The sequence below is a fragment of the Mustela nivalis genome (assembly GCF_964662115.1).
Source record: "Mustela nivalis genome assembly, chromosome: 12".
In the NCBI taxonomy this organism is placed as follows: Eukaryota; Metazoa; Chordata; class Mammalia; order Carnivora; family Mustelidae; genus Mustela; species Mustela nivalis.
This window is the reverse complement of record NC_139031.1, coordinates 48,385,186-48,408,129: the sequence shown is the minus strand read 5'-3', so window position 1 is coordinate 48,408,129 and position 22,944 is coordinate 48,385,186. Positions and strand designations below refer to the sequence as shown.

The 22,944-nt window shown below is 41.3% G+C and overlaps 1 protein-coding gene across 13 annotated transcripts in view; it reads right to left on the bottom strand.

Annotated features, from left to right (window-relative positions):
• LOC309845576 (uncharacterized protein) overlaps nucleotides 1-22,629 on the bottom strand; it is a 32,669-nt gene extending 10,040 nt beyond the window's left edge. For 2 of the 13 annotated variants that reach the window (XM_082693774.1, XM_082693772.1), the window contains exons 1-6: nucleotides 22,525-22,629; nucleotides 22,240-22,401; nucleotides 18,589-18,729; nucleotides 16,563-16,719; nucleotides 11,080-11,141; nucleotides 2,159-2,317 (exon numbers count right to left, since the gene is read on the bottom strand). In XM_082693774.1, coding sequence (XP_082549900.1) covers nucleotides 2,159-2,317; nucleotides 11,080-11,141; nucleotides 16,563-16,719; nucleotides 18,589-18,618 — 408 coding nt within the window. In that variant the 5' untranslated portion in view covers nucleotides 18,619-18,729; nucleotides 22,240-22,401; nucleotides 22,525-22,629. Of the gene's footprint in view, nucleotides 1-2,158; nucleotides 2,318-11,079; nucleotides 11,142-16,562; nucleotides 16,720-17,016; nucleotides 17,093-18,588; nucleotides 18,730-22,239; nucleotides 22,402-22,524 lie in introns of all 13 variants that reach the window. The other 11 variants (XM_082693770.1, XM_082693773.1, XR_014301346.1 and 8 more) reach the window with 10 other exon arrangements.
• Nucleotides 22,630-22,944: the final 315 nt, after the last annotated feature.

The following is a 22,944-nucleotide window of genomic DNA, read 5'->3' as shown; positions in this document are numbered from 1 at the left end:
CAAGGACCCTGAGATCATGACCTGAGCCGAAGGCAGACGATTAACTGTCTGAGCCACCCAGGTGCCCCAAATAACCTGTATTCTTGAAATTATTAGTAACTCTTGTTACTGGGAAAGATCTCTATCTCCTCTGAGTTTGATTTGACAACTTCACCCTTTGTGTTATCCTGAAAATCCAAGTCTTATACATAGTTTGCATTATCTTCATTTCCCTTAGTTTTTAAAAATCTTGCTTTAGGTGAGACATTTATAAAGCCCTTGTGCCTGATACATACTAAAGCACTCAGTAGCTATTACTTTGTCTTCCTTCTTGTTCTTCAGTCATGTAGGCTTATCTCAGTTGTGCTATGGAAAATAGGAGAAAAAGAGGGTCCCATGTGGTAGTGACATTGGGATAGAATTGAAAGATTTCACAAATACAAATGCTTAAGATGAAGGACCTGTTGAATATTTATACAGCCTTCCTTTCCCTTTTGGAGACTTTTCTCCATCAGAAGCTCTTCTCTGTTCCTTGAGAAGTCCCAAAAAGAAGCCCAGGGCACACTCATGGTAAGGCTATAAAGGTCATGCGTGGAAGGTCAGTGCTCACTCAAGCAGGGTACCTTTCCTCATGTAATGCTTCTCAGAGTGGAGCACAACTCTCAGGTCTACAAGCTCAGGCACCTGATTTGTTAGTGCCTCAAGACAGAATCCATCTATTAGGGACAGACTCATATTAACTAATCTCACAGAAGCTGAAGTATATAAATGCAAACCTGCATGTATTTATTTATATGAAAAATAAAGGGAACAGGGGACATCCTTGGCCTCCGGCTGGCACATTCTCTATAAGCAGTCTATTTGGAAACCTAGAGTCAGAAGGTCACTTGGTGAGTAGGCATTCATTCCAAAAAATTTACTTAGTGCCTACCAGGGGTACCAGAAACATTTGGGAACAGAGGTTGCAGCTGTCAACAACACTTACAATTGCCTCCTCAAGGAGGGGGCACATTTCTAAGGAAGATGAACAGAGAGACAAGTAAACAACAGTTAAAGCTATCTCCAGATAGAAATTAGAGTCCTATAAGGAAAATAAAACAATATGAGGAGATAGAGTATAGTGGGTGACCAAAGGAAGACATGTTATTTGGGAAAGTATGACAAGAAAAAGCCAGCCACATAAGCTGGGGCTGGGGAATTAGCACGTGCAAAGATCCTGACACAGACAGAGTTGGCAAGTTTGTGGGACAGAGGGAAGCCCAGTATGGCTACAGGAAAGTGAGTGAGGCAGAGGGGTGGGTAACACAGCAGAGAAGGAAAGTGGAGGTCAGTTCTCACGGGGCTTCGAAGGCTGTGATTAGGAATTAGGGTACTGTTCTACATGCAGCTCAAAACAACTAGATGATTTCAGTCAGAGGAGTGACTTTATAAACAATCATATGGCAGCTGGGTAGACCACAGATGGGAGGGCAGAGAGGACACGGGGAGACCTGTTAGGAGACCAGAGCATGGGTCCCAATGGGAGATGATGGGGTTTGGGGAAAGAGCCACCGCAAAGACAGAAAAGATTCAAAAAACCATTTCGGGGGTGCTGCTGATGGGGCTGCTAGATGTAGAGGAATTGAAAGAATCAAGTATGCCTCTTAGGTTTGGATAGTCAGGAAAGGGGAATTAATGATGCATGTTTTGAATAGGGGAGGTGCCTGGCTGTGTTAGTCTGTGGAATCCTTCTTTATTCCTGCCCCCAGGACCGGAGAAAGGAGTCAAGACTTTCCTTCTCCGGGCACAGAGTGGACAAAGAGGAGCTGTCAGTGCTGCCTTTTGATCCCTGTTTGGTGTGGATCCATTCAGTTCATTCAGCCAGCCCTTACTAAGCATTCCTGTATAGCTAACACCATTATAGGTCTTGGAACTAAAGCAGCAGAGAAATAACACCATCAGATATCAAGAGTATATCGGGAGAGTTTGTGCTCTGTGGAAGAGAGCCATTCACCATTCCTCCCTCTCCTTCCCCTTCCTGACAACCTCCCACTTCTGTAAATCTTTCTTTGGGTCATCCCTCCACCAATCTACCCTCCCTTCCAACCCTTCCACTTCCATCCTCTCTCCACAGTGGTTAGTGTCTCAGCAGCCTTACGTAGTCAGCTCCCCCAAGAACCGTCTGTGGCTCTTCCCCTACCTCCAGCCGTGGACAGTCAGCTCTTGTGAGTCTTCCCCATCCAATCTGGCAAACCAAAGGCTCATCATTGTGCACATGGGGTGAGGCTGGGTCTTCTTCTGACACAATTTGGAGATGAGCTGAGGGACCGCAGGAAGCATCTGAAATCACTATGAGTCCCTGAAACCAAGGAAATCCTAAAATACCTTGACCTCTGTCTTAAAAAGCCTGTCTCATTATCTCCTCAGAGCAGTGATGTTCTGGTACTAACCAGACCTCAGCTCATTTGTAGAATGGCCCCTTCCTAGGCACTTGTTTCTGCCTGCTTCTTATTCTCAGTAAGAACAACTCACTTTATATTTGCATAACATTTTGCAAGTTAAAACATGCTTTACCTATTTGGTGAGACCTCAAGTCATCCTTAAACAACTGCGGGCAAGCAGATGGCGCAGATATCCACATGTCCATTGAACATGTGAATGGCTTGTCTGAAGCCACAGGCCTTTTAGTCTGGTGGTATTTTTACTGTGGTCATATTACCCTTTCCCTCAAAGCTTTAAAAAGAGCATGTTCTTTAGTAAAGAACATATATTAATATATTAATATTATTATATAATAATTATATAATATTATAATAATATTATTAATATGTATATATATTAATATATACATGTGAGCTATATCTAAATATGGAAAATGCCCATAATCTGAATGTATGTTACCCATGCTTTCTTTCTCAAAGATATATTCCTGGAAACTATCTGATAAAGAGGATTCAAGTTTCCCATAGAAAAATGTAATCTCTGAGAGTTATGTTACCAATGACCTGGTATCAACTGAATCACAGATTAGAATCAGAGTTTGGTGGAAAAGCAGTGTTCTATCAAGTAGAAATTTCTAAGGCAATCTGATTCCCCACTTAAAATGATAAATAATAGAATTTTAGAGCTAGAAGTAACTGTGAGGTCATCTAAGGCAGTTCATTTATTTTACAGATAAAGACCCTGAGACCCATAGAGACAAAATGAATCCCACAAGTTTATGTATACAATTAAGTCAGGGAAGGGACTGAGACCACAAGGAAGCTTCTGGTTCTCGCCTGGTCCTCTTTCCACCACTTCACTTGTCTCCATTTTAAAAGTCTTAATTCTATTCACACTGATCATTTGAAGAATCCCAGTGTGGGGGTGTGGGGGAGGGGAGGTTCTTGTTTCAATTCCCAGTTCTTTTTTTAAATCTTTTTTTTTTTTTTTTTAAGATTTATTTATTTGAGAGAGAGAGAGAGCGCACACGTGCATCTGAGCAAGGGAAGAGGCAGAGGGAGAGAATATCCAAGTAGACTCTGAGCTGAACGAGGAGCCCAAAGTGGGGCAGTTCTTGCAACCCATGAGATCAGGACCTGAGTCAAAACCAAGAGTGCGATGCTTTAACTGAGTGAGCCACCCATCCATCCCCATTTTTCAAATCTTGAGATATAAATTACATAAAGGTTTTAAGCAAATGCTCTGATGAATTTTGACAAATGTATACATCTTAAGAGACATTTCTCAGAGTTGAATTGGTGGGTAATAGGGTAGATATATAATGAGAGTTCCCGTTTCTCCACAACCTCACCAACACCTGTATGCTCAGTCTTTTAAATTTCAACCATCCTAGGGATATATAGAGCTATTTCATTACAGTTTTAATTTATATTTCCCTAATAATTAATGATGTCATCCATCTTATTATGACCAATATACTATTATGTGTACATAGAACAATTTATAAATTCAACCAAGTGAATAAGTAAGCTAAAGAATGATTTTTTTTTTAAAGTTTCCTTAGAATTGAGAGCTTCCAAGGGAAAATTTGGACATTCTGGTTTTCTTTTCATGAACTCTCCAGGGAAGATTCAGCTGATGATTTCTTTTCTGTCGACAAATCATTTGTAGCAAGCAGATATATTCAGAAGTATGCCATTAGCTATTCTTTCTAAAGTAGTTGTCCCAGCAGTTAAATATTTGATGATGATTTCAGTAAGGACATTAGCTATAAAAATTTAAGAGAGCATCAGTGGAGTATAGAGAAAGTATGGTCGTTGAAGCAATAGAGAATTAGATTTTGATCCTGGCTCAAGTTTCAGTTTTCTCACCTTTAAATGAAGACAAGTATACCTACTTTGTTAGGCTGCCCTAACAAATCAACGACTGTGGTGGCTTAAAACGAATTTACATTTCTGGAGGTCCGAAGTCCAAAATGAGTCTCCTTGAGTTAAAATCAAGATGGCAGCAGGGCTGCATTCCAGCTTCTGGAGGCTGCCTGCGTTCCTGGGCAGGTGGCCCCTTTCATTTTCATTCAGGGCTTAACAGGTGTTTTCTCAGGTGGTCGACCTGGGAGCACAACTGGCCACAATAATAGCAACTAAATAATAGCAACTAAATAGCATTTCTCTGGCGTTAGCCCCAGCCTGCGGAATTACAGGGCCTCCAGACCTCACCCCCATCCCCAGAGGAGCCTTTCAGTTCCAGTGGAGACCTGGGGCTTCTCACACACTATCTCTGCTGCAGAGCACATTTCTAACTGCTGCTCCGCAGCAGAAGACCCCGCCTGCGCTCCTCCGCATCCGGCACCTCCCTCCTTTCTCTGCTGACATGCGGGCGGCCTCCGTGAAGCCTGTGACACTAGGGCCAAACCCTGAGCCGCGCCTCCGTCAGACCCACGCACGCCTAATCTTCTGGAGGTCTCCATGTCTGTTATCTGCGGGGGGCTCCCCAGGATGGGGCTTGCTCTGTCACTGCTGTCGCCCACATGCCAGTTCTGCAGGATTGTGGGGCTCACCCAGGCCACTGAAGTCACGGAAGCTGTACCTCACCTGCTATCCCCTCGCCCATCCATCTGACCACAGGGCACAGGTCTCCAGAGCGCCAGTCTTCCTCGCTATGGCTGTACGTGCTCTTGTCTATTACAACAACCTTCCAATAGATGGCAGTCTAGAGCCTTGGGGAAAGGATATTTTGGGGGGGGGTCTCTTTGACACATTAATTAGTTTCAGGTGTACAACATAGTGACTCAACTTCTCTATATACTTTCCTATTCTTATGAGTGTAGCTACCATCTGTCCCCATACGATGCTATTACAATATCACTGACTAGGGTTGCCTTTTCTAATTCACAAAAAGTACCAGAGGGATTAGCCGCAGCGTCCCGGCCAGGGAAGGATCTTCACAACAGTAGTTAGTGTTCACTCTAGAAACATGTGAGAGATGCAGCCCTGCGGCTCCTGTGCTTTCAAGTCCTGATATCAGCCCAAAGGATCCAGAGAGCCAAGTGCTAGGGTCAAAAAGCATGAAGGTGCCCAGCAAGTACTTCCACCCAGGCTGAAGGAGAGGAGTGCCCCTGCTGTGCTGCCCCCAAGTGCCCCCAACCCCTCTCTGTCCCTGCAGAAGAGGGGCTCTGGCTGGAATGCAGGCGGGAGGACGACTTAGCACTCTTGCTTTCTGCCCTGCCCTCAGCAGCTGGAGGTGCTACCTCTCAGATGTATGGGGGTCAGGGATTGGTTTCCTGTACCCAAGGTAGCAGAAGTTTCTCCTTTTCTGCTCCGTGACTCCCTAAGGCATTGCAACCAAAGGGGGGGGGGTCTGTGTGGACCTTAGAGAATGACATTCAGGTGGCCTCAAGTGTGCTCAGAGCGAAACCAGAGGCACAACAAAGCTCAGGCTGCCTATTCGGATAGAATGAGTCACACAGAGCAGAGGGTGTGAAATATTAAACAGTTCAGCCCAAAGCAGTCTGATAGTTTAAATGCCAGTCACTGCCCCAGGAAGCAGCGCTGCAGGGGTGTGGGGGGGGGGGGTGTCAGGAAGTCAGGAAGTCACAGACACTGAGGCTTGGGTGACCCAAGCAAAAGAGTGTCACCACAGAGATAACAAGTTGTCAGTCACCAATTAGGTCAATTAGTGGTTGCGTGGGTCATTAGAACAGGTGACACCAGAGGAAGATGATTTCTGCGAAGGATCTAGTCTGTGTGGGGAATGAGCTGGTTCCTGACTGATAAAGACATAAATGATTAAGTTAATGGTGAATTTAGTGATGAACCGGCCATGAGTGGCAACTCAGCAGACATCAACAAAGAGATTCCTACAATGGAAAAACGTTCCAGACCCTCTTCCTCCTCCTTCCCAAAACTAGGAGCGGATGGAGTCCCTGCACACAGCACTGCATGCGTGCTGATGCTCACTAAAGCCGGGTTATAGGAGATTCCTCAGTCATCTTACAACTTATACATTGTCGTTAGGGAGCAGTTTTAGGAAGATGCCTGTGTTCTCGATTTCCTAGCTTTTTCTCGGATAAGTCTCAGCTATTCCATCACTTTCCAACAACTGCTTTCTGAAAAGATTAACGGTGACATAAAGTCATTATAACAGTGCCATAAAGATGAATAATGGTAAAATGATATAATAATGTCATTTGACTAACATCTATGCCTTAAAATCTTTCTATACACTATCCCATCTGTCAGTATTAGGGTGCTGTGGAGAAAAACAAATAAAAGTTTTGGCACAGTACTTTGTAAATAATTAAATACCAGTCATTCATCCCACTAGTATCCTTAAAAAACAAAAATAAAAACAAAAAACAATACTTTGTGCATTAAAAAAAAACGTGAAATACTTAGGGTTAAATTAAACAAAATATGTGTAAGAGTTATACTCTGAAAATTACAATATTGTTAAGATAAAGTGATCAACCTGAAATAAATGAAGATGCCATATTCATGCAGTGAACACCCATTAATGCTGACATATCATTTCTCTACAAGTTATCGAGAGTTTCAACAGAATCCCAATCAAATCTACAAACTGATTTCAAAGGTGATATGGAACTACACAGGATCTAGAATAACAAGAACGACTTTGGAAAAAAAAAAGTTGAAGAACTCAGATGTGATTTGAAGTTGTAATATCAAAGTTATTAGAGTTATCAAGATAGAATCACAAATATCATATATGTGTTCATCCCGGTAACACTGTGAGGGAAAGTAGCCTTAGGCAAGTGTGAGGGCTTTCACCATAAATAAGCCACCATAAGTCACCATACACCATGGTATCAGTCTTCCCTTCAAATTGTCCTTCTGTCTTTAAAAAATATTGCAGCGCAAAACTGAAAGGAGCAGAGCAAAGGTTTCAAAGCAAGATGATAGAAAGGACTTCTACAGTCTTCCTAGGCAGGAACAGAAGAGCACGAGATTGACATTTAATTGCACCAACTCCTTCACAGAGTCATTTTATGACAGTGGTCTTTTTCCTGACCTTTTAGCCAATATACAGAGCCCTGCTTTCCACCCCCACCCCACCTCACGCCAAACCTCAGGCAGGAAACTGACGGCCCAGGAGATTTTTTTTTTCCTCTTACCCTTTGAACAACTGTGTAATTAGCACATAATCTAAAAGATTAAGAACCACCTACATTTTTATTTACTTGTTTTCCAGAACAAGCCAGGTACAATAGTTAATTTTTGTTGCTTGTCTTCTGGCTGTGAGGTCCTACTCCCTTACTTCAAAGTTACATATTTGCAGTTAATGGTGACTCCCTCTCTTCAAACAAGTAAAAGCAGTTTGTACTTTTTGTCATGTTTGCTTTTTTGGCTTATTTGATATTGCCTAAAAACCACTGATGGTTATATAATAATGGGCAAGTTCCCTTACCCCAAGGAAGGTCACATCCATAGATACAAAACAGCCTTAGGCTCGAGGATGAGAAGAGAGAAAGCGTTCTCCCAACTGTGAACTCCAAGATGCAGAGGTCAGGGTAGAGAAGACTCCTTAGGACATTCTGAGGCTGTGGTCTGTAACCTTCTGTGGGTCCAGCTACCCTGGCTGTGATGCGATGTCTCTGGGGGAAATGTGTGTATTTACACCTGAAGAGCTATGTCATTAAAGGACTCTGGTGTTGGCCTGGAGCACCCAGAGTGAGCCCAGGGACAGATACTTCTTTTTTCTGAGTGACCCAGGACCCAGACACATGATGGTAGACCAGCAATTATGAGCTCATCAATGGTTCAGCTCATTAAAATTTTTTACTTGGATGGCCAGAGATGGTATCAGACGTTGGGGTCAATGCTATCTATGGCGAAATCAGTCTTGTCACCACAGATGATCTGATAGTGGATGGAAAAAGGGTAGCAGATGACTATCTGGCCCATTTGTAGGGATCATTTTTACCTCAGACAGGAAGCTTCGAAAATGTTTGGGATGATAGTTTAAGGGATATTATCAGTGGCTTTTTTTTTTTTTTTAATCAGTGGGTTTGTAAATTGTACCAAAAACAATTGTGTATTAATAAGAAAACCAATTAAAATGGTTTTCAATCGACAATTAATAACTAAATATTTGAACACAAAAAATTTCATTGATTTTCTAAGGATGTTTTGTAAGATGCTGTCATAACTATAGATGTGGGTTGGCTGTTGGAAGTGTCAGTCTGTGTGAGACGATTTAAATGTTGGAAATATTTGGGGCGCCTGGCAGGCTCAGTCGGTTGGGCTTCCGACTCTTGGTTTCAGCTCAGGTCATGATTTCAAGGTTGTGCGGTCAAGCCCTGCAACCGACTCACCTTGGAATCTGCTTGTCTCTCTCCCTTAGCTCCTGTCCCGATCATGTTTATGCCTACTCTCTCTCAAGTAAATAAATACATAAATCTTTAAAAATAAATAAATAAATGTTGGAAGCATTTGGGGCACCTGGCTAGCTCAGTCACTAGAGCATGACACTCTTGACCTTGGGGTTGTAAGCTCAAGCCTCATGTTGGGTATAGAGATTACATAAAAATAGAATGTTAAAAATAAATAAGTAGGGCACCTGGATGGCTCAGTGGGTTAAGCCTCTGCCTTTGGCTCCGGTCAGGATTTCAGGGTCCTGGGATCGAGTTCCACATCGGGCTCTCTGCTTGACGGGGAGCCTGCTTCCTCCTCTCTCTCTCTGCCTGCCTCTCTGCCTACTTGTGATTTCTGCCAAATAAATAAGTAAATAAAATCTTTAAAAATAAATAAATAAATAAATAAATAAATAAATAAATAAATAAATGTTGGAAACGTTTGTGAGTGGCGTTAAGGGAGCATCTGGGGAGTAGATAAGATGACTGGCTTCAGAGGCCCAGAGACTGGCTTCACCACCGGTTAATGTTCTGGTTAACAGCCCAGATCAGTGTATCCTGACAGAGCCTTGAATTTCAATTCCAACAGTCTGTCCCCATTTAGAGCCAGCTGCACTTCCATTCATTGCTATGGTAAGTATCTGTCTCAGCTGTTGGTCTGGAGATAAAACCCTCAGCAAAGTCCTGATATGGGAAACAAAGGCAGAAGAAAGATTATTAAATTTCCTTACTACTTATAGCCCAGTGCTAAGTCCTTGAAATAGGCAGAGTGACCTTCCTCTAGGGACTCAGAGATGCCTCGACTTTGCTGAGGGCAAAGGTATCTTAGCCCGACCCTCCAAGATCCTGTAAATCTACTTTAACATATAGAAATTCCTTTGGAAGCTCCCTTTTTCTTTATCTCCCGCACCCTCAAGAGACATGTTAGGAATCGTCCTCCTCTGTCCTCCTCCAAGCATGAGAGACATCTGTAGGGTCTCAGGACCACTTTTTTACTAAACAGTAATAAATGACCTTTCCTAGCAATAGCTACGCTCCTCGGGGTCCTTGGAACCTTGTTTCCAAAATACCTTGGAAGTTTGTTCTGTCCCTAACCCTCTCTCAACTTGAAAGTATACAGTGGGCCACTTCTCATGACCCAGGGCAGCTCTTTCTGCCCACAGGTCCTGTCCCTGTGCTTTAATAAAACCATCTTTTTGTACCAAAGATGTCTCAAGAATTCTTTCTTGGTCGCTGGCTTTGAAACCTAATATCTTTCCTACATCACTGACCTCAATCTAACCTCTATTTGTAGCAGAACAAAGCAAATAATAAACAAATGGGCTGACATATAACCTAAGGTCAGGAGGTGTTGGGGCCTAAGAAGAGAAATAGAACAGGTCAGTGGGGAGGGGCATGTCGTCTTAGACAGTATGACCAGGGGAGGCATCTTTCAAGAGGCCCCCTGAGAGCCAGTCCCTAAAGGAGGAAAAGGATTCTGAGCTTGGGTGGCCAGACAAAGGCCCCATGGTGGCTCCTGGAGCTGTTCGGACCACTGGGACTGGAGTGAGATGAGCGGTGGAAAGATACCCGAGAGCTATAGGGGACAAGATAACCAGAAGAAGGTCAAGTAAGACCTAGGTGATGTCTCATGGTAAGACAATGGATGTTATCTTCTGTGAAATGGAAGCCTTTAGAACATTTTGAAGAGGGGAGAGCGACCTGATGTGATTTACTTTGTTGTATCAGTTCTCTGGAAACAGTTCCATCTGTTTGGCCTGCAAAGAACGGCTCGCATGTCGTGGGTAAGGTCAGGGAGGAGCGACTGGTACCAGGGTGAGATGGTGGAGATACATCTTGTGGAGGTATGAGAGTGGAAATGGTATAGGAAACAAAGGAGAAAATGTGGTTAAAATTAACTTTCCTTATAACCTGCCCCCCATTGACAAATACTTAAGGTAGGCAGCATATAATGTTTCTCCTGGAGACTCCCAATTACCTTAATGTTAATGTCTTGCTAAAGGAAAAGACAATTGTTTGACAACAGCCAGGCCTCCAATAATCCTGTGAGTCTTCTTTAGCATATGAAAATCCTTTTGCAATTTCCCTTATCTTTAACTCCCCCAACACCAAAGGATATAATCGGTTGCTCCTCACAGTCCTGGACAGCCACTCTTTCTGCCCACAGGTCCTGTCTCCATGCTTAAATGAAACCACCTTTTTGCATCACAGATATTTCAAGAATTCTTTCTTGGCTGTTGGCTCTGGACCCCAACACTACTCCAAAAAAAAAAAAAAAAAAAAACACATCAGAGACGATTAGAAATTACCTGTTTTGCAGCTGAAGCCAATAGGAGTTGATATTGGGTTGGACTGGATTTGGTGATGGAATCTGGGAGAAAAGAGTGTAGAATGACTCTACAGTGTTTCGCCTGTGCAACTGGGTAAATACAGATGCTTTTTATAGAAATGGGTAAGACTTGAGGAGGAACAGGCTTTGAAGGGAAAGATGCAAGTTAGTTATTGATAGGCTAAGCTTGAAACAACTGTTAGATGACACTGGAGATGTCAAGCGGGCAGCTAGATATGGAGGCTGGGGCTGAGGGAGAGGTCAGGAATGAGATATTAATTTGGGAATCCTACTCTACAGATGGTATCCCAAGCCACCGGGCTGCATGTAGGGAGTGGATCATGAAGGTGATGGGGAGTCAACTAAGACTAAGAGGCCAGAGAGGTCAGAGCCAAGTTAGGAGAGGGCAATCCAGAAGCGAGTGGGTTTCAGTAGGAAGTGGAAACTGACCAACCCTGGCAATTACAATCAAGAGACCGAGATAAATGAGGGCTGTGAGTCAATGGAACATTGGATTTGGCAACAGGGGGGAAAAGAGTTTTTCAGGGTACTAAGTGGGAATAAAACCTGATGGAAAGAAAATGGGAGGAGAGAAAGTAGAGACAGTAAGGGTAATCAACTCTTGAATTTTCCTCTGAACAGAAGCAGAGAAATCAGACAAACTGGAGGTGATCTGGGGCCAAAGGTAGACTTTTTTTTTTTTTTTTTTTTTTGTAAGTGGAAGATATTGTAGTATGTTTGTTTGCTGATAGGAATGATTCAGTAGGACAGGAAAAAAAAAGTGATAATGCAAGAGTCCAGATGAATCCCAAAACAAATAGCCCAGTTACTCAAAAGCTTTTGGATTCCAGGAGGTATGCGCCCTTCCTTCCTCATCTGCTCCACTAATGCCTGGGGTGTAAATTGGTAAGGGCCCAGATCTAGAGAAGATAGATGACAACAGTAGGTAATACACGTACTTGGTTGTTCAAATTTCTCTTGTAAATTGTTACCTCATTATATCTTGACATTTAACGGTGGGATTTTACATTTGTGTTTATATTTTTCGATCTATTTTTTTTTTAAAATCTCAAGCGAACTGGACCATTGTGAGGTAGGTAACTCAGGTTTCATTAGCGACACCTAGTGGCAGTAAATAGCACTAGCTGAAAAGAATTGAATTTCTGACCAACCGTTTTCCCTTTTTTCCTACCTCGGGGTAATAGTAACTGAGACTGACCCTTTGTATTAAATAAACATCTCTAAAGTTTCTTGAAGTGATCCAAGGAGAGAAGTCTCCAGAAAAAGGAAAAATCTACTTGCCTGGTGGATAGGGTTGGAGTCTAGAGTCGTAACACAATTTGAGTAACAAGGACAAACTATTCATCTTCTCAGCTTAAATGCTCTGAGTAATTTGAAGGGTTGAGTTCTCCCTTGACCTGAATTTTTTGAGGACTGGTTTGGGCTGATACATACAATTCTTTTGCTAAATAAACTGAAGGGAGAGTTGGAGTAGATTCTGGCCAATAGAAGGTCTCACCTTATGACTTTGAACTATGGTGTAAGGGCAGTCACCTTTGTTCACATCCCATGAATTTTGGTTGACTTAATTTATAACTTCTCCCAAGACTCCTGAAGGAGGGCTACAGTCAATTTTATTATTATTATTTTTAAAAAATTTATGTATTTGAGAGAACACGCACACCAGGAGCAGGGCAGGGAAAGCAAGGAGGAGAGAGAGAAACTTAAGCAGGCTCCAGGCTCAGGGAGAGCTCCATGGCTCAATCCCAGGATCCTGAGATCATGACCTGAACTGAAATCAAGAGTTGGTCACTTAACTGACTGAACCACTCAGGTGCCCTGCCAACAGTCAATTTTAAAGACAGCATTAAATTTCATCTTTTTTTTTTTTTTTTTTTTTTTTTTGCCAATAGCTTGATGCTGCCAAAATGTCCCAAGAATCTATAGTTCCCCAGATGTGAGAGCTCATGCAAGTTCATTAGTGTCATGGGCACATCACATTCTCAGTCTTCATTTTAAATAATGAAAAGAATAAACTGTGCAAATAGATGAAAACATCCAAAATGATAAAGGGAGAAACTCACACAGCTGAAAAAAATGTTTCTACTCTGAAGTATTTACCATAGTAATATTATAAAAGATCGTGACAGATATGGGATTATTACAGGGATTAGGAGAGAAATACGATTCATTGCTTGGGTTTGCAAATCAACCTTTGAATGTGTAACAAAAAATGTGTGTTGGGTTGGAAATTATACATTGTTTATACTCTACAGGACACCCCTCTGGATGTTCTGTGATTCCAGTGACCTGGAAGCCATTATGTAACTTTGTAAATTGTAGTTCACTGAGAGCAATGCAGACTTCATTCCTGTGTATAGACATGCAAATTCCATCCCATCTAGTAGAGGTTCAGTTGGCTTTCTTCTCCTGAATGAATGTACTTTCATTTCAATATTCCTGCTCTTTAAATATCTCATTTTTTCAACTTCTCTTTTAAACTGGTTGTGATCCAATTTCATGAGTAAAATAATATATTTTCACTTTAAATCTGTATTTATGTCATGATTCTACCCTATTTTGAAAACATCATTTTTGAAGTTATCAAATTATCTTGAAAATTATCATCGTTTCTTTTTTTCTAAAAGTTCTTATGTTACTTCTGTTTTATATTGCCTTACTATATTTTATGTAGTTTTTAAGTTGCCTCAAACTCTTTCTGAAATAAGTTAGGGCATAAATGAATAAAGAGTAAGTGCTTAACAACCAAAAATTTTGTTGGCTTACTTTTTTTTTTTTTTTAAGATTTTATTTATTTTTTTAAGAGAGGAGAGAGATCACAGAGGGAGAAGGAGAAGCAGACTCACCATTGAGCGGAGAGCTCGATATGGGGCTTGATCCCAGGACTCTGAGATCATAACCTGAACTGAAGACAGATGCTGGACAAACTGAGCCACCCAGGTGCCCCTGTTTGCTTGTTTTTTTTTTTTTTTTTTTTTTTTAAGATTTATTTATTTGACAGAGAGAAATCACAAGTAGACAGAGAGGCAGCCAGAGAGAGAAAGAGAGGGAAGCAAGCTCCCTGCTGAGCAGAGAGCCCGATTTGGGACTCGATCCCAGGACCCTGAGATCATGACCTGAGCTGAAGGCAGCGGCCTAATCCACTGAGCCACCCAGGCGCCCGTGTTTGCTTGTTTTTTTAACAAGCAAAATGTTTAGGGGATCTCTACAGTTCTTTTTTTGGTATTCTATTGATCTGGGAACAGGAAGTTCAGGGTAAAGCTTTTTATCTGATATGACTTTTTTTATTACGGTAAAAAATATATATGTAATATACAATTTGGCATTTTAATCATCTTTTAAGGTATATGTTTTTTTTTTAAAGAGGGTATGATTGATAAAATACAGTTGATCCAGGGGACAGTGATGTCTTAGCCAAGCCCCAAATTCAGAATTTGATCCCCCAATTCGCCATTGGGATGCTTCACCAGCCTGATTTCACCATTTGGAACAAAGGGCATTAAAACCATGATGCGGTTGGGTGGGGAGACCCAGGATTACCCTGCTTGTGCTAGAAACCACAAATTCTTGATTTAAATAAATTTTTGAGGACAGACTTCAGCTATGAAATTTCCTGTGATAACCATGCTTCCTGTGACAACAGTTAGTGAGGGAAACCAATCAGAGTAATCAACTTCATGCAGGAAACTTGTGATATATGCTGACTCAAGGAAGCTGGGAAAAAGTGAGGGAGGGAGTAGCTTGCCACTGGCGAGTGTTGTAATCATCTGTATAACTCAAGGCAGAAAAAAAACCCTAGTGGTTTTAGAAAAGACTGTTTGTTTTTTCTTTAACATTTTATCTATTTATTTGACAGAGAGAGATCACAAGTAGGCAGAGGGGTGGACGGTGGAAGCAGGCTCTCCACTGAGCAGAGAGTAGGATTCAGGGCTTAATCCCAGGCCCCTGGGATCATGACCCAAGCCAAAGGCAGAGGCTTTAACTCACTGAGCCACCCAGGTGCCCCTAGAAAAGACTGTTTCATGATCTGTCAAAACTGAGGGTGTTTTGGATTACCTGGGACAGACCCTTCATCGTTGTCATCACCATTTCATTATTTATGAAGAAAGTGAAGTGTCAGGGGCACCTGGATGACTCAGTGGGTTAAAGCCTCTGCCTTCGGCTCAGGTCATGATTCCAGGGTCCTGGGATTGAGTTCTGCGTTGAGTTCCACATCGGGATCCCTGCTTAGCAGGAAGCCTGCTTCTCCCTCTGCCTTTCCCTCCCCTATTTGTGCACTTTCTCTCTCTCTCTCTTTTGCTTTCACTCTCTCTCAAATAAATAAAATCTTAAGGAAAAAAAAAAAGGAAACTGAAGTGTGACGACACTGAGACACAGGATGGACAAAGGAAGCTACTCTCCTTTTTTCTGTTGATAAAATACAAGACTGAACATGACCCCGAGGTCATCTGTACTGTCCTGCACCTCTGCCTGAAGAAGTATGTCTTAATTATCCAGATAGTCCAGAGCACCAGAACCCTGGGCATGTGGGGCGGGTCATGCAGGGATGGGGCTGTCCCCACTCCAGGCCACCGAATCTGCCAAAGGGAGCAGGTGACTGTTCCAAAAAGGGAAGGTGTTCTGAAGGCTTTTAGTGCTTTCTTTGGGACAGAAAATACGAACTAGAAGCACCCCATCCTAACTCTCAGAGACAATGACGGGTGAGATTTTTTTTCCTTAACAGAAATAATTTTTTTAAACAACCAGTACAGTATTTTAATAGAGACATTCTTCATAGGCAAATTGCAAACATTCCAAATTCCCTTCTGAGGAACAAACTCATAGTCTGTGTTCTGGAAAGGTACACACAGATGCTGACAATACTTCCCTTGAGAAAAATAGGTAACAGTTGGTTAGATGTCTGCGTTCCAATCAGGTCATGATCCCAGAGTCCTGGGATGGAGCCCCACATTGAACTCTCAATGCTCCTGCTCAGTGGGGAGCCTGCTTCTCTTTCTCCTTCTCCTTCTGCCTGCCACTCTGCCTACTTGGGCTCTCTCTGTCAAACAAATAAATAAAATCTTAAAAAAAAAAATTCTATCCCAAATAAGTCATTTTAAAGATGGGTAAAGTGTGGTGCCTGGGTGGTTCAGTGGGTTAAGCTGCTGCCTTCGGCTCAGGTCATGATCTCAGGTCCCTGGAATCGAGTCCCGCAGCAGGCTCTCTGCTCAGCAGGGAGCCTGCTTCCCTCTCTCTCTGTCTGCCTCTCCATCTACTTGTGATCTCTCTCTGTCAAATAAATAAATAAAATCTTTAAAAAAAAAATAAAGATGGGTAAGTTTATGCACTAAGATGTTCTATGCATCATCATCCATATTAATGAAAGAAAAATTAACATAGATTAAGTGAAAAAGGGCATTTGCTTATTCAAGAAAATACTAAAGGGTTATTAGAAATTCTTACAGTTAGGGGCACCTGGATGGTTCAGTCGCTTGGTGGCTGCCTTCAGCTCTGGACATGATCCTGGCGTCCCGGGATTGAGCCCCATGTTGGGCTCCCTGCTCAGCGAGGAGTCTGCTTCTCCCTCTGCCTGCTGCTCGCCTGCTTGTGCTCTCTCCCTCTGTGTCAAACAAATAAATAAAATCTTTTAAAAATAATAAAAATTTTTACAGTTATATAGAATGTCATAGTAAGTGCTTATTATAAAACAAGTGAACAGGATATAGAATTATAAATGGAATATGATTAAAATTATTTTAAGAACACTATGTATCAAAAAATATAAGGGAATTCAATTAAATATTAATGGGAGTTGTGTTTGTTAGAAATTTAAGTGATTTTTTTTCCTTTCTTTTACTTTTATTTTCCTGATAAAAATGAAATACTGTTTTTGAAACTAATGTCTCAGGGTGTCTACCTGGCTCAGTTGGAAGAGCACGTGACTCTTGATATCTGGGTCATGACTTTGAGCCCCATTTTGTATATAGAGATTACTTAAATAAAAAGAAAACTTAAAAAAAAATTAAAAACTAACATCTTTTTTTCTTTTTTAAGATTCTATTTATTTATTTGAGAGAGTGGGTGGGAGAGAGAGGACAAGCTGGGGTGAGGGGCAGAAGTAAAATAAGAAGCAGACTCTCTGCTGACCAGGGAGCCAGATGTGGGGCTTGATCCCAGGAACCTGAGATCATGACATGAGTTGAAGGCAGACACTTAACTGACTAAGCCACCCAGGCATCCCTAAAAACTAAGATCTTATCTTTGTTTAGCAGTTCCATGGTACAAATGCCTTTCATAAACTGTACATCATACTTAGAAATGCCGTGATCCTATGAGATAAGTAGGGCAGAACGTATTAGTCCCAATTTACAGAAGGAAAAATTGAGGCTCAATGATTTTTCCAATATTACATTTGTCCAAGAGTCTGCATAAAGGATGTGTGAAAAGTAAATAATGTTTTTTTAAAAAGGTTTTATTTATTTATTTGACAGACAAAGATCACAAGTAGGCAGAGAGGCAGGCAGAGAGAGAGAGAGAGGAAGAAGCAGGCTCCTCGCTGAGCAGAGAGCCCAATGTGGGGCTCAATCCCAGAAATCCCAGAACCCTGGGATCATGACCTGAGCTGAAGGCAGAGGCTTTAACCCACTGAGCCACCCAGGTGCCCCATAAATAATGTTTTTAAATGCCTGTGAGGAGCTCCTGAGTGGGATAAGTGTTTGCCTTCAGCTCCGTCATGATCACAAGTTTCCTGGATTGAGTTCCTGAGTTGGGCTCTCTGCTCAGTGGAGAGCCTGCTTCTCTCTCTTCAGCTCCCCCTGCTTGTGCACACTCTCTCTCTTTCTCTTCAAATACTTGACATATATGGAAACATACTTGACATGTATGGAAAGATAAAAGTCCTCAGCAGAGAGAAGAAGCCATTAAACCTCAGAACTAAAAAATATGTATCAGAAATTAAAACTTCACTGGATATGCTTCATGTTAGGATGGAGAAAAGAACCAGTGAACTTGAAAGCCCATTAATAGAAAGTATCTACTCTAAAGAGCAGGGGAAAAGACTGAAAAAAAAAAAAAATTAACAGATTCAGAAACCTGCCAAAAGGTTGAACGCAAGTTTCCTTGAAGTCCCAGAAAGAGAGGTGAAAAATGTGGCATAGACAAAAATTTTGAAGGTAAAAGATAACTGAAAATTTCTCAGAATTGGTGAAAGACATACATTTAGAGAGATCACAAGCTCAACCATCCCCAAACAGGATAAATTAACATACAACCATTCCTAGACACTCCTCAGTCAAATTGCTGTAAAAAAAGAAAAAAAAATCTTAAAGGCAGGTAGAGAAAAAGGATACATTACATACGAGGGGGTTGCTATGGGATTCTCATCAGAAAACCATGAAGATTTTCCCATCAGAAGCCACAGACTGTGGAGGAACATATTTAAAGTGATAAAAGAATTGTCAACCAGAATTTTATAGCCTGAAAAAATTACCTTCCACAATGCAGGTGAAATAAAAGACATTCTCGAAGAAGGAAAACTAATGGAATTTGTTTCCAACAGCCTCACTCCAAAAGAATTGTGAAAAGAAGTCCTTTGGGCTGAAGAGAAGGAATCCCAGAAGGAAATCTGTATCTGCCGGGGTAAAAAAAGCAACAGAAATGGTAACTATCTGTTCATATAAATATGAAATATATTGTATATACACATAAAAGTTTATTTTTTTCTTGAGTACTTTGGAATATGTATGACTTTTGAAAGCAAAAATTATTATCTGGTGGGATTTTCAGTATATATACATGTGTTGTAAATGACAACTATAGCCAAGTTCAGGGAGAGGGGAGTTAAAGGAAATATATATATATATAAAAGATGCATAGCTGCAAGGCTTCTATATTTTACTTAGACTGGTAAATATTAACTCTAAATTGTGTAAGTTTAAAAATGTATACATAGTCTAAAGTAATTATTAAAGGGGAAAGTATGAACAGATACAATATAAAAAGCCAACAGATAAGTTAAAATGAAATACAAAAAAAATGTTTCTAATAATCCAAAAGAAGGCAGAAAAGAGGAAAACAGAAATGAAAAACAAAAGGAAGAAACAGATAACAAAATAATATAAGGGCAGACTTAAATCCAACAATGTCAACAATTATATAAATGGGAAAGGCCTGGACATACTAATTAAAAGATAGATATTGTCAGATTGAGTAAACAACAAGACCTAACTATATGCTATTTATGAGAAACCCTTTTAAAATATGACACATACCTAGGTTAAAAGTAAAGGACAGTTAAAGATATACCATGCAAACACTAGTCAAAAGAAAGCTTGGGAACTTAGACCGATATCAGAAAAAGTAAATTTCAGAACAAGGGATACTACCAAGGGCAGGAGTGATATTATACAATGATAAAAGCATAATTTACCAAGACAACATAACAATAACTATGTATGTACCTAATTACCTGGCTTCCAATTGCAAAAAGCAAAGGTTGATGAAATTACTGGGAGAGAGAAAACTCTCCCTCAACCCTAACAGAATACACACTCGAGGGCACAAGAAACATTCACCAAGATAAACCATTTTCTGGGCCAGAAAACAAAACACATTTGAAAGAATTGAAATCATACCAAGTATGCTCTGGGACCATAATGGACTTCAACTAGAAATCGGTAACAGAAAGATGGCTGAAAATCCAAAAATCTATAAATGAAAATTTAATAAATATCACCTGAGTGTTTTCCCAAAGTTTTAGCAAAGCAGATCCCCATGTAGGAGAATGTTTGTTTCCTGGAGAGAACTTCTTCCTTCAAAGGTGGTTTGGAGGACAAACGAGACTCAAGAATGATCTCTGGTACAAATATCTTAGAAGAGGAAGTATATGAATAAAAATAGCATGGGTTCTGGGACTAACTGTCTGTGTGACATTAAGGAAAACACTCCACCTCTGTCTCACTTCCCTGGTACAGAGTCACTACTGAAGACTCTAGAATCTGAATATTGGGCTTCCAGGGCTGACACCATCACTTACCCATGTGTGACCTTGGACAATTTTTTAAAAATTAAATTTAATTTTTTTTTCAGTGTTCAAGATTCATGGTTAATGCACCACACCCAGTGCTCCACACAATATGTGCCCTCCTTAATACCCACCACCAGGCTCATCCAATCTTGGACAATTAATTGACTTCTCCATGCTTCAGTTTTATCACTGGTGTAATAATAATAATAATTACTATTACTATTATTATTGTTATTGTTATTCAGGTCATTGTATGTCCTGGTTTATCTGGGACAGTTCTAGCTTATGTTTGTTATTTGGCTATAATTAGTAACAGTGTCCTGATTTTGGTGATAAATTATATGCTCATTCTAATAATAGTACCTATATATTATAGGGTTGTTGAGAGGATTGAATTGTCATTGTGCATAGTATTTTCGAATGGTGCAGGCAGTCAGGCTCATATCCACCCTTTCGGTAAATTTGATCACCTGCTGTGGCCCAGACACTTTCCTAGACTTGAGGCTATGGTGCAGACACCACACTCAGAGTCGGTGGCCTGGCACAGTGGTTAAGTGCACAGACTCTGATGCTAAACTACCTGAGTATGGATCCTGGCTCTGCTCTCTACTAGCCATGTGACTTTGAGCAAGTAATTTTGGTTCACACTTGTCATGTGAGTTGTTACGAAGATTGAATGGGTTACTATTTGCAAAGCACTTAGATCAATACCCGGTACATAGTAAGTCCTATATAAATATTTGTTAACTAGAACTTATATTCCCAGTGTTAGGAAGATTAAGCGCTTTGGTACATGCAATGTTTTATGTATTTGTACTGGATATTTGCTTTTCATTACTAAATTTGTCCATTCTGGTATTTTTCTCAAAACAAAGGAAATCTCTGAAGGTGTACTGATGACTCCTCTACTTCCAGAGACAGTAGACTTCCAGGAACTTCCAGAGGACAATTTTTTTTTCCTAGCTTAAAAAATATAGTCCTGGGGTGCCTGGGTGGCTCAGTCGTTAAGCATCTGCCTTTGGGTCAGGTCATGATCCCAAGCTCCTGGGATTGAGCCCCATATCCAGCTCCTTGCTCAGCGGGAAGCCTGCTTCACCCTCTCCCACTCCTTCTGTTTGTGTTCCCCCTCTCTCTGTATCTCTCTGTCAAATAAATAAATAAAATATTTAAAAAAATATATAGTCCTGTCATATTATCATGACAACTGTAGTATTATTAATATGATTCTTATAACGAGACAGGCTCAAAGACTCACCAAGGTCACAGAGCATTGCATCTTTTTGATCAAGTCTTTGGCAAAGCTGTTAAGGTGAGTGTTGCATTTCATTGTGTTTCTAGAAGACAGCAAGCAAGCTTCATTCGCTGAACCAGGCCAGAGCAAGTTCAAATAACACATTATCAAAACCAACATGAAGAAGCTAGCTTGTTCCATTATCCGAGATAGAAAAGCTGTAATAATGAAACCTTAATTCAAACACAGCCAGTCTTAGCCCTGGAGACCATCTACAGAAAATTGCTACAATAGGAAGACAAGAGATCCTGACGTTGCTGAGTGCTATAAATACACTAGTCTGCCTTCCCCAGCGTGGGATGGGGCAACACCCCCTCCAAAGTGTGCCACCTGCAGCCTAACTATATCTGCCACAGGTTAGGGACCCTTTCCACCCATCAACTCTGAGCCTTGGATGGATTTTGCGCATCACTCTTTCCAACATCCATACATCCAGGGAATGCTTTATTTTCTGCTAAGAGACTCCAACAATTTTAATGGCTAATGCGTGCAGGTCTAATTCAGGCTTTGGCGGCTGTAACCCGACTATAGTGACATTCCTATGCCATAATATACACAACCAAAGCACTCATCAATGCTCCTTCCTCACCCCCAGCCTCTTGGAATGTGCAAAATGTGCCTGTTAAGTAGCATAATCCTTTTTACTTGGAGTGCCTTTCCCGCTGGAGCCTTGCAAGCACTCACCACTAATGGCCTGTTTTTAAGGATCTCCTTGAGACCAGAGATGGCACCTGGGCCTTAAACCTAACAACATCAGAGCCTATCCCTGTTTCATACATTTCGGGTACGCTCAGAAAGAGGCCCTGAAAAATGGATTATCTTACCTTGGTTTCTCATTCAGAAGATGCCCCTCTCACTTCAGGCAAAGCTGCTCCTGCTGATGGGGCATCTGACCTCAAGCAGCTGGCTAAGATCCCAGGCACAGGCGGTCAGCTTCTGACCCGGGCCCCAGCCTTCTCTGGATAAATGTGCGCTCTTTCATGGACCTAAAAGGAGAGGAATCAAGAGCACAGACTAAAAATTTCAGAATGGTAAAAAAGAGGAAAAATCAGACATTTTTCTCTTCCAATACTAATTATTTTAAATGTGCAATTTAAGGATGCATTGACCCTAGAAGCAAGCAAGGAAAACTTGTTTTCCTTTCTTCATCTTCCTGGACTCCCTTCCAGCTAATAGCTCAAGCCAGAGGTGGAGCCCCATTGAGTGAAAGTGCTAGAAATCTCATGATTCACTCAGTGGGTGGCTTTGAATTAATTGTTAATCTGGAGGTGGGTGTTACTTCTTCTACCACTAGAGCAAGAGAGGGAACACTAGCAGGAAGAGTGGGAGAGGGAGAAGCAGGATTCCCGAGGAGCAGAGAGCCCAGTGTGGGGCTGGATCCCAGGACCCTGGGATCATGACCTGAGCTGAAGGCAGGCACTTAACGACTGAGCCACCCAGGTGCCCCAAAGTTTCTAACTCTTGGGATGACAGGCAAAAGCACTTATGAAAGAAAGCAAAGGACAAAAGGATAAAAAATCTGAGATGTG